We start from the raw sequence: 16,336 nt of genomic DNA on the forward strand, positions 1-16,336 counted from the left end.
ACATGAAGGAGATGCGACTGTCCGACACCAACGACACCTCGCAGGCCCATTTCAACCTCGTCACGCTCGAGGCAGCGCTCACAAACGCCGTGCAGAGCTTTGGCCTCCAGCTGCCCGCCATATCCGGCGTTGGCGACACGCCTGTAGCGGCAGAACACACGCGCGGTGGAGGCACTGGTGGTGGTGGTGGTGGTGATGGGAGTGGCGTGCACTCCGCGCTTAGTGGAGGGCGAGGAAGAAGAGGGGACGGAGGTGTGAGTGGCAGCAATGCGGGTATGTCACAGCAGCAAGATTTGGTGTCAGGGGCGCCTGTGCAAGGCGGTGATGGGGGTGATGGACGGAGGGGCTCGGGAGGGAACAACGAGCAAAAACAGATACAACGACAGCGTGGTGGTGATGGGAGTGTTCATGGCAATGGCGATGGTGGTGACACCCAGGCGTCCACAGGCAAGACGACGGCCAAGACCAACACCACTGCTGCACCTGCGGAGGTGGTGGTGCTGCCTGAATTGCAATCGCGTGTGCGCACGACAGACGGCCAGGCACCGCGCGTAGGCGGTCTCCTCTCCCGCCTCTCGCAGTTCAACTTCTGATGCGATGCGCTCTCGTGCTGTGGTGTTGTAGGTGCCGTGGTTGTTGGTGCCGTGGTTGTTCCGTGGTCTTGTGGGTGTCGTGGCTGTGGTGTTGTGGTCGTTCTAGGTGTAGGCTGTAGTTGTGGTTGATGAGCGATTTCGTGCGTGGAGCGTCGTGTTGCGGCTTCTTACCATTTAGACATGTGTGTCTGAGTGTGAAGGCGTGTTGCAATGGCGAGGAGAGTATTGTGTTGTTTGGTTTCATCTTCGATTACGCATCACATTCCGCTTATTTCTGTGCTCGGTGCATCTGTTACATTGCTCGGCGCCCGGCAGTCGTACGCATCTTCCATAAATGTGAACCACCACCCCAATGGCATCGTCGCTTGATGTGTATGTGTGTGTGTGTGTATGTGTGTGTGTGTGTGTGTGTGTGTGTATGTGTGTGTGTGTATGTGTGTGTGTGTATGTGTGTGTGTGTGTGTGTGTGTGTGTGTGTGCTTGCGCTTCACAACCATGTGTGGGCGCTTACTGTGTTGAGTAGCACATCCAGTGCCAGCCCTCCCTCGAACTCGCTCGCTCACTCACGCACACCACACGCGTGTGTGCGCGCAAATGTCTGGGTCTGGGTGTGAACTGTTGTAATGGAACGTGGAGGCACAGACACAACAACAAGACACTACTCAACACAAACGCAAACACAACAGCGAGAGGGCGTAAGGGGGAAATGGAACTGAAGGCCAAGCATCGCCGTGTGTGCAGCAACACAAACGCGTTAACACTCTTATCTCTCTGCTTCTTGTACACAACCGCACACAACACACACACACACACGGCTACGTATGAAGCATCTCCACGATGCCACGAGAAAGAGACGCAGCAATGCAGTCTAAACTTGGACTCAAACACACACAGACACAGACACAGACAGACACATCCAGACAGGCAATGCCCTTGATGACACCGCGACGATGACAATCACCATCGTGGTCATGTCACACGACCACCATGGTGTTGGTGCTGATGGTGATGAACAAGGATGATGATGATGATGATGGTGATGATGATGATGATGATGATGATGATGATGATGATGATGATGATGAGGGATGATCACCACGCCCAGTCGTCGTCATCGGGCATCTCCTTCATCTTCTCCGGCAGTTTCCCGCCAAGACGCGTGATGCGTCGCTTCATCTCCTTGATCAGCGAGTTCTTCTCCTTCAGCTGCGCATGCAGGTCCTGCGTGGTGCGAGACATTGGGGGGGGGGGGGGAGAATGGGCAATTCGATGGTGATGTCAAGGGTGCGGTGGTGCGGGGGTGGCGATGAGATGACAGACCTCGGCAGAGAGCGCAGCAGGTACAATGCATAAGCACAGGCAGACGCAAGGTCGCACGGTCGAGCACACACACACACACACACACACACACGCACAACAGACACACATACACAGACACAGACAGACAGACAGACAGACAGACAGACAGACACACACACACACACTTCCGCCGAATTGTTTGCACGTACCGCCAGCACGTCCTCTTTGCCGGCAAGGATGAGCTCCTTCTCTGCAAGTGTGTTCTCGTGCACTTCCTGCGACGCCTGCACCTGGTCAAGCTTCCGCTGAATCTCTTGAATCTGCTCCTTGGTGATCTTCAGATCCTCGTTGTCGTCCGCAATCCACTTCTCGTACATCTTTGTCAACCTGTGCAGAGCATCGTGGGCAGGTGGCGGTGAGACGGTGGTGGACAGCGCGGTAAAGGAGCACAGAGGCAGGGGCAGCGCCAGGGACAGATAGATACACAGACAAGACACACACACACACACACACAGACACGCACACAAACAAAGACACAGACAGACAAGACACAGACACACACACAGACACATAGACACACAGACAGACACAGACACACAAACAAAGACGCACACAGACACAGACTACAGACACACAGACACGGCAACGCACTCGTCCTCGTCCTTCTCCAGCTGTTCCTTGGCCTTCATCAGGGCATCGTTCTGGCCCTTGAGCTGCTGGTTGTGTTCGGAGACGTGTTGTTGGTTGAGGCGGGAGCGCTCCACAGCGGACTGCTCGAAGCGGAAGAAGAGGAAGCCAGCGCAGAGCACCGTCACAGCTATCACCATGGATGACGACGATGTCCATAACGATGGCGACGACGGTGATGATGATCCACATTCATGCAAGCAAACGGACAGGGAGAAGGCATTGACGTGAGTTGTTAACAATGTGCTGGTGGAGTAGTTGCATGGGGTTGCCTGTTTGTGCATGTGTGCGTGTGTGCGTGTGCGTGCGCGTGTGCGTGCGTGTGCGTGCGCGTGTGCGTGCGTCTGTGTTTGTGCATGTGTGCGTGTGTGCGTGTGCGTGCGTGCGTGTGCGTGCGTGTGTGTGTGTGTGTCTGTGTGTCTGCTCTTTGCGGTCTTGCTCCAACACACACTATGTTCCAACACACGCCATTAAAAGGGGTGGAGCGCGTCGTGCACGCACGCATCGGGCACCCTTCACTCACTCAACTCACCAATGATGATGCAGAGCTGCTTTGACAAGATGACGTGGTTGCGCCCAGCGCTTGTGATCAGGGGGCCTTGGGCAGCCATGTTCGGTGTGTTTGTATGCGGTGCGTGTGTGTGTGTGCGTGTACGTGTGTGGGGCTTGTATGAATGGACGTTTGCTTGTGTGAGAAGCAGCAGCAGCAGCAGCAAAGAGCGCGTATCGCTTGGCTGTCGTCGTTCGTTGCTCGCTCCACGCAAATGCGCACACAAACACTTTTCTTTTTTGGTTCGGATAATTCCCCAATATCTTCAACAACAACGCGCGTGTGAGCAGTGTGTGTGTGTGTGTGAGTGAGTTTGTGTGTGCTTGTCCCCAGCCCTCCATCTCTCCATCTCTCTCTCTCTCTCTCGCGCGCGTGTGTTTGCCCCTCTCTCGCTTTGTCGTTCACTTTAGCTGCTGCGTGACCGCGGCTTGGTGCACTCGCTTTACAGGAACAAACAGAGAAACAATGGAATTACTACATGGTCCAACAGACACAAAGACACATACACACACACAACAACACGAACAAGAACTATAATGACGACAGTGACGACAGTGACGACGCGACCTTCACGTACGCCGCACGTCACATCACATCAATACCAAGAGCCGCAACAGCCACGCCTCAATTCGGAAATTACACACGACATACAGCCTGCTGGTGTGGGTGCGTACAACCAGGCAGGCGGGAAACGAAGAGCCGAGAGAAAAGAAAATGGAAAGAAAGGGTAAACACCACCACACCACCACTAACAACAGCACAGCTTGGCAAAGTGCAGCTGCAACCAGATGTGATGGCGATGGCGATGGCGACGGCGATGACGGGGTTGTTTGTGTGGTCGGGCAGGCTTAGTCGAGGGCAGCAGCACCAGAGATAATCTCGATAAGCTCGCGGGTGATGACGGCCTGGCGCGTGCGGTTGAACGTCAGCTGCAGCTTCTCAATCATCTCGCCTAAACACACACAGTGGAACAAGCAGTGCGGCACGCACGCGAGTGAAGGTGGGTGAGCCAGAGCAGGGAAGGGTAGGGTACAGTGTTCAGCAAGCGACGCCACAACAGCGGGGCACACAGTCAGGCGGACGCCAACGTTCTTCATCACACACCTGCAGCAACAACAACACAATCTGTGTCCATACAAATCACACACACACACACACACACACACACACGTACACAAACACACACCCACCCACCCACACCCACACCCACCCACACCGACCACCACACGATTACGCACCAGCGTTCTTGGAGGCGTTCTCCATGGCGGTCATACGGGAAGACTGCTCTGCGGCCTGCGCCTCAACGAGCGCATAAAACAGGTTCGAGGCAAGCGAAAACTCCTGCAATATGTGCACACATTCATACATGTACGGACAACAGCACATGCAAACAAAACAGGCGTGAACCACACAGAGCAAGACAAGACAAAGCAGCAGTGCAGGCTAAAGCAGTGCACACAGAAAGCAGCAAAAAAGGCACAAAGGCACAAAGGCAAAAAAGGCACAAAGGCACAAACACACACAAGCAAACACGCACCTGGTAGCTGCGAAGGGTTTCGCTGTCAACATCATCGTACACATCAAGCTCGGGCTTGCCCTCCATCGAGGACACACTGGGGACCTGGGCGGTGGACACGGCGTAGGACACAGCAGACCTGCATGTGCGTGGGTCATGATGGTGAGACGACACGTGAAAAATCAAAACAATCAAAATGGAGCAACACAGCATGTGCATGCATTGCACAAAACCGTTGACGTGTTGCACACAGTGCAAGCGAGGTGCACCCAGATGCGGCGCACACGTCGCCTTCCGTCTCTCTGCTCCCATCTCTCCCTCACGCACGCTGCCTGCAGATTTACACGGAACTGACTTGAACTGGTTGTAGTAGATGTCGACGGTGTCTGCGTCGTAGCCGCTGGCGAGGAGCTCCTGTGCGAAGAACGAGGCGTCGCCAAATGTGGGTGGCAGACGGCCAACCTCGTTGGCAGACAGCGTGATCTTGTCACGCAGTGTCCTCTGGTCAACACCAAAGACACACACACACACATGAACGCGAGGAAGGTGTCAGTGCTGCAAAGGTCAAGCAAATCTTTGTCCCAGGGGGGGGGGGGTTTCTTAAATAAACAAAGAGGCTCCCGCTTCACAGCCAAAATGACACGAATAACAGCAGCAGCAGCAGCGACATCAACAACACCGCCACCACCACCACGACCAAGAGCAGCAAGCACGACAACAGCGACTGACCATGAGGATGCCACGGGGCTTGTCGCCAACGGTGGTGATTTGGTAGTCGGCAGTGTCGGGGAACTCGCTGATGGCAGCGCGAATGGACTTGGACAGACCAGAGTGGATACCACCGCACAGACCACGGTCCGAGGACACGGCAACAATCGTCTAATACAGCGCAGACGACGATATGGTAATCACAAAGGAGAGGTGGAGTGTGAATTGGAGTTCTCAGCGACACCTCAGCAGTGTCAACTCAAGCGACCAATCACAATTTCTGTTTTGCACGTCATCGCAGCACACGCAACACGGGCGCAACGCAGCAAGCAGCGGACTCACGCGCTTGGCAGGGGCCTCGTCGGCGGTAATGCCACCCTTGGAGTTGAGGGCTGTTTGATGCAACCATCAACACATGCACACGTCACATTCGCGTCGTGAGTCCATGCCATCACAAGCAGTGACAAGCGCATAAGTGGATGCGCACAAGTGGATGAGACACAGGCAGTGCACAGAGACATCAACACACACGCAAACACAGACACACAGACACACAAGGACACCCATCAACTCCTGCTCCGCACTCACTCGTGAGTGTGCATACCCTGTGCTGCGGCGCCGATGGGACGGGCACGCTTGAGAGCATCCTCTGCGCGCTTGAACTTGGCGGAAGACACCATCTTCATTGACTGGGTGATCTTCTGGATGTTCGACACAGACTTCAGACGCATGGAGACTGTACAGAAACAACAACGAACACGAACGAACACAAAATCATAACGTCAGCATTCGTCCAGTATCACGTCATGTGCACGAGTGGCAGGATTGGCGACGTCTCGCTGCTGGTGCTGCGACGCTACCGCAGTGCACAGCAAGTGGCTCGACGACAGACGGGCGCACCCGCCTTTCAAGAATACCAGCGACCCCCTCCTCCCCCTCTCCAGCACAACAAGCTTCTCCTCGCTCGCTCGCTCGCCAGTCAGTCTGCGTTGTTCACAGCATGTACACATCGACACTCCGCTCGCAACGCGCATCACACGAAGCCGCATGCAGTGGAGACGTACTCTGTTTGAGGGTGGCCATGGTACGTGCGTTGTTGGGCATCTGCAGGCCCCTGCTCTCCCACACAGCCACCGCAGATACGTGCATGAGATGATGACGATTGTGTCTCAGTGCGAACGTGCTTGCACTGTGCATGTCTGCACAACACCGGCAGCGCGCAGGTGCATCCAAACAGACGCAGAGAGACAGAGACAGAGACAGAGACAGAGACAGAGAGAGAGAGAGAGACAGAGGGAGACACACACACACACACACACACACACGTACACAAACACACACACAGACACAGGCACACACAGGCACACACAGGCACACCACACGCTCCACTTCACGATGCAGACACACAGACACACAGACACACAGACACGGACACACACAGACACACACACACGCAGATAGACTTACACACACACACACACACACACACACACGCAGATAGACTTACACGACGCGAGTGGAGGAGAGCATGGCAGGGACGACCATGATGGCGGCTGCTGTGGTGGCTGGTTGTTGCGGAGGAGGGTGGTGGCGGTGTTTGCTGTGGCTTTGTGTGGGCACCAGCAGATGTGAAAGTCAGGCGAAAGCCACTGGCAAAAGGTGGGCTGTGTGGAATTTTCGCTGAAATCTTCCACTAATGATCACCAAAACGAGCACTTTGACTCTTTTGACAAGTATCCTCAAAACACAGCTTTCGCTCATTTATGAAGCAAAGTAATTTGCGAAAAATCGTTCATCTCAAAGCTGCCGCGAAAATTCAAAACACCAAGAAAGACAAGAGAGCAAGCTCACAGACCGACAGCAAGCAAGCGACAGGATGGAGCAACGAGGCAGCGGTCGCATGAGCAGCGCCGTGTCTGGCTTGCAGCAGCTGTTTGAGACCGCCCTGCATGACCTGGATGAGCTCGGTGGTGTGTTGGATAGCCGCCTGGCCATGCGCTTCCAGCAGCTCGGCGATGAGGAGGTGTGTTAGGCACGATGACCGTCACGCACTTGCAGTTGCACGCACACACGCGCCTTGCGTGCGTGTGTTGCGGTTGCTCATCTCGGGTTACGGAGGCAATTGGGTATTCACTTTTGCTCACATCACCAACTCTTCGCTTGCTGCACACACTCAGGTCAATCCACGGAAGCTGATTCGCCGCCTGCTTGAACTCAAGACCAGGGTGGAGCATGCACAGGAGAAATCAGATGCCATGGCAACAGAGCGCAAGGTGTGTGTGTGAGTGAGTGAGTGAGTGAGTGAGTGAGTGAGTGAGTGAGTGAGTGAGTGAGTGAGTGAGTGAGTGAGTGAGTGAGTGAGTGAGTGAGTGAGTGAGTGGAAGAAGCGCACTCTGATTTGAGCAAGGCTAGCACTCGTGACCCCTTGTCTGTTTGGTCTTCCTGTCAGCAGCTGACACGCTGCGCGTCCCTCGGTTGCAACAACGTGCACATCTCATATGGATCCCGTGTGTATCGCCCATTCAGGAATTGGCAGAGCAGGCACTTCACCTCTTTGTCGACACGCGTACTACCTTGACGCAGCTGAAACACGCCTGTAACCTCAAGCCGGTGTGTTGATTGCGGCGAAGATAGGCGTACTTTGTTATTGTTTGGTGCTTGCATAAATCGGTGTGTGCAGACACGTGCCTGTGTAGGCGTGTGTGTGTGTGCTCGTGTGTGAGTGGGTGTGTGCGCGTGTGTTTGCGTGAGTGCACGTGAGAAGATTGTGTGATCAGTGGCTGCCGTTCTCTGTACGCCTTCTGATCGCAATGTCATCTGCAGAACCACGATGATGATGAGGAGGAGGAGCAAGAAGCACTGGCGGAAGTGCGCAGCTGTGCTGGCGTTCCACACGATCAAGCACCACACGACCACAGCGATGACCTTCAATCCACCTTTGACCTCGCAGACCAAGCCGAGAACACAGGTGTTGTTTGTTTGTTTGTTTGTGTGTGTGTGTGTTCGTGTGTGAAGGTGTGTGTGTGTGTGTGTGTTCGTGTGTGAAGGTGTGTGTGTGCGTGTGGTTGTGTACTTGTGCGTAGCTGAAGTTGTGATGTTCATTTCATTGCCAGCATCGTCGGTCGTGTTTGCGAGCGCCTTCTCCAACATTGAGCCTCACACCTCCCCCCACACCTTCTTCCTGCACGACGCATTGCAGCGCCAGCACAAAACAGCACGCAAGGAGGACGCAAACACAACGCTGCTTCAAGGCAGCGAACAGGAAAAGCACATCACAACTACCACCACCAGCAACAGCATGACCAGCACCAACTGCAGAAGACCAAGACGGGCAGGGGCGTTGCTTTTGAGCCCGTGACAGAGGAGGAGTTTATGAGCGTGTCCGACCTTGTTCGCGGCCGCTCCAAGCTGACTGACGTGAACAAGGTCTACCAGGCTCTCTTTGAGCACTTTACCAAGCAAAAGGGAAAAAAATCTCGCTTCCAGCCAGAGTACGTCACACGCACGAGAAAACACAGTCACACACAGCAAGCACGTGCCTTTAATGCTGTTCCGTGTACACACACACACATACACACACACACACACACGCATACACATTCACACACACACACACACACACAGAGCACTGTGCACCTGGCTTCTTTTTCAATCCTTACGGTTTGCTTACTCCATGCTTTTGACACATTGTTGCAGGACGGCGCCGCTGACGGTGAAGGAGATGTCGTCCATGGGGCTGAAGATCACAGGCAAGACGGGCGAGGCAAAGCTGCAGGTCCTCAAGGCGCTGCGCATCATCTCCATGTCAAACAAGGGCGTGCTCATGGACGTCTGATTCCGCTGCAAGTGAGAAAGGAGAAGAACGTGGGCACAATGATGAGCGAGCAAGCAAGAAAGTGCTGCTCTGCGTCGCAAAGCGTGCGCCTGTTGTGATTGTCTGGTTCTTGTTTGCAATCGAGAGACATAGAGAGAGAGAGACCAGATGTACTGGCACCGTTGTAGCAAACGGCAGTGAGAGGCGTCGAGGGGATGTGTGCGTGTGCGAGCGTGTGTGCTTGCGTGACAGAGACAAGCGAACAAGCCAAGCAACAAGCAAACAAGCGAACAAGCGAACAGGGTGGATGTGTGAGCACGTTCCGCCGAGCAATCGATTATTGGTGATGGTTTCCTTCACATTTCTACAACCGCATCTGTCCATAGCCACACAACCACCACAACAGCAACCACCACAACCCCTTCACGTCCTTCTGTTGCCGCCACCCTACCGACATCCCACTCTCCCCACACACGTACACCACGCACAACAGACACACACCCATGAACAGCGGTGATGGGGAAACGGGCTCGTCTTCCTTGGGAACCCACCACCACCACCCGCCGCCGCCGCGGCAGCAGCAGCAGCAACAGCAGCCGTGGCGGGAAAGGGGGCAAGATGACCAAGAAGACGACAAAGACGAAGAAGAGCCCATGATTTGTGCTCCCAAACTCGACCCAGCGCCTGCCACAGCCGCCCCGGCCGCGGCAGTATCTGCAACAACAGCTGCTGCGAGCACTGCACCGCCTGCTGTGGCTTCCAGCGCCTATCATCCTGCCGTTGAGTCTGAGCACGGCAACCGGAAGGGGGCACACGTTAGCAGCTCAGGCACACATCGACACGACCCTGCTCATGAGGCAAGTATGCCCCCAGCAAACGAGCTCAGTCAAGAAGAAGAAGAGCCCACGGTCCCGGGAAAGAGCCGTCGGCCAGGCCGATTCACGAGCCGCAAGAAGCGCTCCAGCAGCGCTGCCAACCACAACGATGGTGACTACGACGGCAATCAGCAGGCCAAACACTCCAAACTCAGCGACGCACATGCTCCGCAAGCTTCAACAACTCACGACGCTGCGCATGGCGAGCATGCAGCGACACAACAACACGCGGCATATGTTCCCGAATTGCAGCGCGCAACATCCCAACAACAGCAAAGACATCAGCAACAACAGCAACAACAACAACAACAACATGTGTATCAGCAACAGCAGCACCCGCATAATAGTTACAGCGCTGTTCACGAGCAACCCACGTCTCCACCCCAGCACCAACAGAGCACGTTCAGTATTCAAGCGTCCACGGCAGTCAATCCTGTTCACGGCCCTGCAATGCAGCCACTTGTTTCAACGGAGGCGAGCTATTTTCGTCACCCAGCGGTTGCGAGTCAGCCCCATGCTTCCACCACTGCTTCTGTCGATGTGCATCAACCCCAACAGCAGCAACAACATCAACCCCAACAGCAGCAGCAGCAGCAGCAGCAACAGCAGCAACCGCAACAGCAGCAGCAGCAACCGCAACAGCATCAGCAAGGAGCATTTCAGCCCGTTTATGCGACGCCTTCGAGCGAACTCGCATTCTCGGTCATGTCCCAGCCTTTGATTCAAGCAACAGTGGCCTCCTCACATGCAATACCCCTGTTGCAGCAGCCACAACAACAACAGCAGCAGCAGCCGTCACCCTATCCAGGTTACTCCTTACAGCCGGCCTTGTATCCCAACACGTCGCACCAGCAGCAACAGCAGCAGGCATTGCAGTCTCAATTGCAGACACAGCCGTTTCTCTCCCAGTCACACCCTCGCGCACAACCGTACACATACACGGACGAGTCGACGCCAGCGCTACCCTCGATAGCATCGTCTTCTCAACTGCTGTCAGCATCAGGTGCAGCGCAACAGCAGCAACACCAACACCAACACCAACACCAACACCAGCAGCAATACCAATACCAACAACCACAGCACCCACAACAGCACCCACAACAGCACCCACAACAGCAGCAGCAACAACAGCAGCAGCAACAACAGCTCACCGATGAGCAAGAGCACTCCACGGCGCACTGCGTGCGCGAGGTGCGAACGCTGCTGATGACCATCAACTCATCGCTCCAACAACTCTCCTCCATCCTCAGCAACCCGTCCACGCTGCAAGCCCTACACACGCTCGCCATGGCCGACCCGTCTGACCACGCCGAACGCATCTCAAAGCGCATGCGCAAGGCATTTCGCAAATACATTGACGATGTCCTCGTTGAACAGGGGGTGAGGCCACGCTCGCGTGCATTTGAGAGAGTGTGTATCTGTGTGCATTTGTGTGTGTGCATTTGTGTGTGCATTTGTGTGTGTGTGTGTGTGTGTGTGTGTGTGTGTGTGTGTGTGTGTGTGTGTGTGTGTGTGTGTGTGTGTATGTGTGTGTGTGTGTGTGTGTGTGTGCGTGCAAACCTTGTTTAAGCGCTTGATCATTCGTTTGCTGCGTGTGCACAAAAAACATGTGTTTGAACATGTCTTTGTCGCCTCACGCGTAGCCCACCGCCACTGCACTGCTTGACTGTTCAGGTGTCGCTTGCCGATGTGCCCAAGGGCACGAAGCTGCTGAGCTATCAGCCCATTGTGGACGTTGTGCAGACAGCCGTGACGAAAGCGCGCGCAACCCACTCCGACTTTGCAACCGTCTCTGTTCCAGCACTGCGTCGCACCGCTTTCGAGTACGCGTGCAAGTATATTTGAGTTGTCGTGTCGCCCTGTGCGCGTACGTGCGTTGTGCTTATCCTGGTGTGCGTGTGCGTGTGCGTGTGCGTGTGCGTACTTGAATGTATTTTGTGTGTGTGTCCGCATGCAAGAGAAAATTCGCTCTTCAGTCGTTTGTTGCACTCGAACTGACACACTCTCTCCTCCACGTTCTTTTGCTCCATCACGACCACCACTGCCATCACCCTTGACAGCATATTGAAGCACAAGTTGTACTACAGCCGCCTTCCCGAGCAGAGAAAACTCGAGAAGAACCAGCAGGCTGCCGAGGCCGTGAGCAGACGCCGCCAACGTGCGCACACACACAAATACACACACAACTATGCACACATGTCGTGGTGGTGATGGTGGCAATGACACGCGCGCCCGCGTGTGTATGTGTGCATGTGCATGTGCACGTGTGTGTGTGTGCATGTGTGTGTGTGCATGTATGCACGTGTGTGTTGTGTGTGTGTGTGTTTGACGTAGCAGACATGTGCTTGAGTGGAGAAACTTGTTGCTCATCGTCCTTGTGTTTGAATGCGGCCTGCATTGATCCCTCACCCCCAACACATGTACAAACGTTCACAGGGGCGCGGGCGAGTGCTGAGGCGGCTGCCACTGCTGCTGCTGCTGCTGCTTCCGCTGCTATGGATGCGCAGCACACGGGAGACGACCACGGCACCCCACGTGTTCCGGATGTGGCAGCCATGTCCAGTGATCCCCACATGTACTTCTAACGAACCCATGACGTGGCCTGATGTGTGTTGGTGTGCGACGAGCATAGCTCAAGTGACATTGGCTCCTGTCTGGCGCGTGCTGTTTTGTGCGAGTTGAAGTTCACAATCCTATTTGGCTTTCACGCACTCGCATGCTTCACTTTGAACGTGTACATACACGCATGTACATACACGCATGCGCGCGTCTCTCCTTTCTTCGACCTCTTCCTCTCTTTCCCTCCTTTTTTCTGTTGTACATATTGTTTGCTACCGGGCGCTTGTCTTGCTGGGCCACTCCTGTAGCGCTGTGCTGATGTCATTGTTGTCATGATGTATTGGTTGTTTGAGCGTCGACAAAACTCCTCTGTTCATCGAACAGCTGCACCATTACCAGCACACGCGATGCTGTTTGTGGTGTTGAAGGTGGTGCCTTTCGAGTGCTTGGTTGTGGTGCAGTCAGTGATGGGCGCAGCGTGATCACAGTTCGGTTACATCTACTTGCGTCGATCTAACCGCGTAAACACGAACACGAGAGAGGGCCAAACAAGCAAACATACAGACACACATACAACACTCCAGCGAGCAGCGAACTAAGACACAACACCTATACACTCACACCAACCAACCAGCCAACCGAGCAAACAACTAGACAAACAAACAAACAACTAGGCAAACAACCAAACAACCAACCAGCCAAACAAACCAGACAAGCAAGGCAAGATAACCAAGGCAAGATAAGCGAGCCCGCTGTGCGTGCAATCCTGATGATGTTATGCCTTGGGGGCATGGCTAGTTGAGCGTGCCACGGCAGGTGCGCGCACCGCAGAAACACGGGATCTTGTTTGGTCCTTCCTCCCGCGGGAACTTGTAGTCGTACGTGATCTCCTCATTCGCCGCAATCGGCCGCTATGCATTGTGTGAGTGAATGAGTGAATGAGTGCGTGAGTGAATGAGTTAATGAGTGAGTGAGTTAATGAGTGCGTGTGTGTGAGTGTGCGCGAGAATGCGTGTGAGCGAGAAAGTGCGTGCGTGTGTGTTTGTGGGTGAGTTAACGTACGTGCGAGCGAGGACTCATCAGTGTAGCAACGACAATGTCACATGTTCGTGGTTGATCACTGACCTTTGAATAGATGCCGATGCGCTTCTTGCCATCCACAGACACGACCTGGGCGTAACAGTTGGCCTGAAGAACAAACGAGACAACCACAACAACTTATCTGTCAGGCTAATCCATCATGCAAAAGCACGTACACACACAAGTATACACACGCAAGTATACACACGCAAGTACACACACGCACAGACACACATACACACACACAAACACAAGCACACAAAAACACACAGAAACGCACACACACACACACAAAAACACCCAGAAACACACACACACACACACACACACACACACACACACACACACACACACACACACACACACACACACACACACAGAGTGGCCCATTCACGTACGTCGCACGAGTGGTTGATGAAGCGGGCGATGGAGCCCATGCGCGTGGCGTCAATGACGTAATCTTCGTCAATTCGGAACAGGTAGGAGCTGCCGATGCCAATTCTTGCGTAACGGCGCTCGCGGTCCTCCGCCACCGTCTGCCGGACAATTTCGCCGACGTACTCAATCACAAGCTCGTCCTTGTCAATCGGCTGCACGCGCAACAACAAAAACAGGAATTGGTGGTGGGGAGTTGTTTGGGGAAGGGCGGGTATCAGCAATGAGGGTATGGGGAATTGGGAACAAGAAGATGCAGCGCCGGGTGGCACAGCACAGCACCGACTGAACACACAGACACAACTAACTCAGTACGGCACGGCAACAACACGTCCAAAGTGACAAGTTGGTGTACTTGTGCATGTGCATGAGCGTGAGCGCACGTGTGTGTTTGTATGTGTGTGCGTGACCGTGAGCGTGAGCGTATGTGTATGTGTATGTGTGTGCGCGAGCGTGTGTAATCTCCACACCTCTTGTGCGAAGAGGCCCCATTCGTGGATCATGCTCCGTGCGAATCGAAGCAGTTTGCGGCGGCGCTGCGCCGTGGACGTGATGATGATGTGGGTCAGAGGGTGAGATGGTTACAAATTGAATAAACAAAAGTGCTCAACGTCGAGGGAGAGGAGGACGGAGCACTGGGTGCGAACGCGTCCAAAACCCATGACAACTCAGCCAAAGCCATCGACATAATATGGGCGTGTGCATGTGTGTGTGTGTGTGTGTGTGTGTGTGTGTGTGTGTGTGTGTGTGTGTGTGTGTGTGTGTGTGTGTGTGTGTGTGTGTGTGTGTGTGTGTGTACGTACTTTGAACTGGTTGGCCTTGACCAAGTCTGCGGCGAGCTCATTGAGGTCGCCCAGCTGCAGGGCGCGGTGCTCCTTGCGGACGGCGCTGCGCTGCGTGCGGGTGGTCGATGTTGTCGTCTGCCGCACCTGCAGCTGCCGTTGCATCGCCCCTGCACGTGGTGATTGATGGTTTTGTGCGTGTATGTGTGTACGTGTATGTGTGTATGTATGTGTGTATGTGCGTGTATGTGTGTGAATATGTGTTAAATCGTTTCAAAAGCAAGAACGGCCGTCAGACGAGAACATGGTTAATAAGAATAACCCACTGCACACACACACGTGCACACACACGTGCACACACGTGCACACACACACACATGCGCACGTTCTGACCTGCAGTGATCTTCTTTCGCTTGTCGCTCGCTTCGATGAAGTAGTAGCCCTGCGTCCGCGCACACCCTGTCGAGTGGAACTCGTGGGAGTGATCCTGAACACACGCACGGACAGCAAGCACAAATACGTCAGCCGTAAGCAACACTTGTCAAGCATGCTCCAATCATCACCCCCACTGAAAACAGACAAAACAAACAAGCAGACAACCTCTGTCTCTCTCATACATATCAAACCACTTACGCACATACGCACATACGCACACATGCACACACACACACACACGCATAGCACACACACGCATAGCACACACACACGCATAGCACACACACGCATAGCGCACACACGCATAGCACACACACACACGCACACACACACACACACACACACACACACACACACACACACACACACACACACACACACACACACACACACACACACACACAGGGTACACCTTGAAGTGGCCGCTGACGACGACGCGCGGGGTCCAGGAGGAAGAGGACGAGCCGGCTTCCCAGTGATGCAGTGCTCCGTGGAAACTGTGTCCAAGCACATGCTGTGCACGCGGGCCAAACACGGCGCCAAAGAACCCAAGCGTGTTGCCGCCAACCTCCCCCATACGCGCCCCGTCGAGCCACATCCCAGACTGGCGCGCGCGCGCGCGCGCGTGTGTGTGTGTGTGTGCGTGAAAAACAAGTGAGCAACGGAGAGCAATGATGGACTGGTGATGAACAACACAAGCTGCAAGCAGATAAAAACGTGGCTTGCACACACACACACACACACACACACACACACACACACACACACACACATATACACACACATACACACCCACTTGCACTCACACACACGCACACACATGCGCCATCTGCGTGTGGTGACGGGTACCTCTGTCTCTTGTTGCCATATGACGAGGGTCTTGTCTGCAGAACGTAGAGCATCTTGCGTGGTGCTGGCGTGGACCCGCGACAGAGACACCTGGTGAACATCCAGTATGTGTCATGGTGGCAGCGCTGCACACACAGCTGCACTGACATGAGCG

At 54.5% G+C, this 16,336-nt stretch overlaps 6 protein-coding genes across 6 annotated transcripts in view; 3 read left to right on the top strand and 3 right to left on the bottom strand.

The window, feature by feature from the left end:
* Positions 1 to 943, top strand: part of PTSG_02578 (uncharacterized protein) — a 3,752-nt gene extending 2,809 nt beyond the window's left edge. The window contains exon 8 of the mRNA XM_004996018.1: positions 1 to 943. This exon is cut by the window's left edge and continues 347 nt beyond it. Coding sequence (XP_004996075.1) covers positions 1 to 593 — 593 coding nt within the window. The 3' untranslated portion in view covers positions 594 to 943.
* A 280-nt stretch (positions 944 to 1,223) lies between these two features.
* PTSG_02579 (uncharacterized protein) lies at positions 1,224 to 3,362 on the bottom strand. Its single transcript, XM_004996019.1, has 4 exons — positions 3,112 to 3,362; positions 2,544 to 2,709; positions 2,102 to 2,279; positions 1,224 to 1,814 (listed from the first exon to the last, which is right to left on the bottom strand). Exons 1-4 carry the CDS (start codon positions 3,188 to 3,190, stop codon positions 1,686 to 1,688), a joined length of 552 nt encoding a protein of 183 aa, XP_004996076.1. The 5' UTR covers positions 3,191 to 3,362; the 3' UTR covers positions 1,224 to 1,685.
* A 99-nt stretch (positions 3,363 to 3,461) lies between these two features.
* Positions 3,462 to 7,066, bottom strand: PTSG_02580 (ATP synthase subunit gamma). Its single transcript, XM_004996020.1, has 9 exons — positions 6,861 to 7,066; positions 6,418 to 6,467; positions 5,958 to 6,089; positions 5,696 to 5,745; positions 5,375 to 5,524; positions 5,001 to 5,146; positions 4,667 to 4,784; positions 4,368 to 4,470; positions 3,462 to 4,081 (listed from the first exon to the last, which is right to left on the bottom strand). The coding sequence occupies exons 1-9, from the start codon at positions 6,896 to 6,898 to the stop codon at positions 3,978 to 3,980; spliced, it is 891 nt and encodes a 296-aa protein (XP_004996077.1). The 5' UTR covers positions 6,899 to 7,066; the 3' UTR covers positions 3,462 to 3,977.
* Positions 7,067 to 7,126: 60 nt separating this feature from the next.
* On the top strand, positions 7,127 to 9,463 carry PTSG_02581 (uncharacterized protein). The gene is made up of 6 exons (XM_004996021.1): positions 7,127 to 7,376; positions 7,531 to 7,626; positions 7,880 to 7,963; positions 8,177 to 8,321; positions 8,553 to 8,844; positions 9,050 to 9,463. Exons 1-6 carry the CDS (start codon positions 7,230 to 7,232, stop codon positions 9,186 to 9,188), a joined length of 903 nt encoding a protein of 300 aa, XP_004996078.1. The 5' UTR covers positions 7,127 to 7,229; the 3' UTR covers positions 9,189 to 9,463.
* Positions 9,464 to 9,570: 107 nt separating this feature from the next.
* Positions 9,571 to 13,139, top strand: PTSG_02582 (uncharacterized protein). The gene is made up of 4 exons (XM_004996022.1): positions 9,571 to 11,422; positions 11,717 to 11,865; positions 12,103 to 12,200; positions 12,479 to 13,139. Exons 1-4 carry the CDS (start codon positions 9,671 to 9,673, stop codon positions 12,625 to 12,627), a joined length of 2,148 nt encoding a protein of 715 aa, XP_004996079.1. The 5' UTR covers positions 9,571 to 9,670; the 3' UTR covers positions 12,628 to 13,139.
* PTSG_11893 (uncharacterized protein) lies at positions 12,924 to 16,162 on the bottom strand (the record flags this gene model as incomplete). The annotated part of the gene is made up of 8 exons (XM_004996023.1): positions 12,924 to 13,512; positions 13,727 to 13,789; positions 14,080 to 14,271; positions 14,587 to 14,652; positions 14,920 to 15,068; positions 15,292 to 15,385; positions 15,737 to 15,937; positions 16,154 to 16,162. 8 exons carry the CDS (start codon positions 16,160 to 16,162, stop codon positions 13,396 to 13,398), a joined length of 891 nt encoding a protein of 296 aa, XP_004996080.1. The 3' UTR covers positions 12,924 to 13,395.
* Between the last annotated feature and the right edge of the window lie 174 nt (positions 16,163 to 16,336).

This window comes from Salpingoeca rosetta, assembly GCF_000188695.1.
Source record: "Salpingoeca rosetta unplaced genomic scaffold supercont1.6, whole genome shotgun sequence".
Taxonomy (NCBI): domain Eukaryota; class Choanoflagellata; order Craspedida; family Salpingoecidae; genus Salpingoeca; species Salpingoeca rosetta.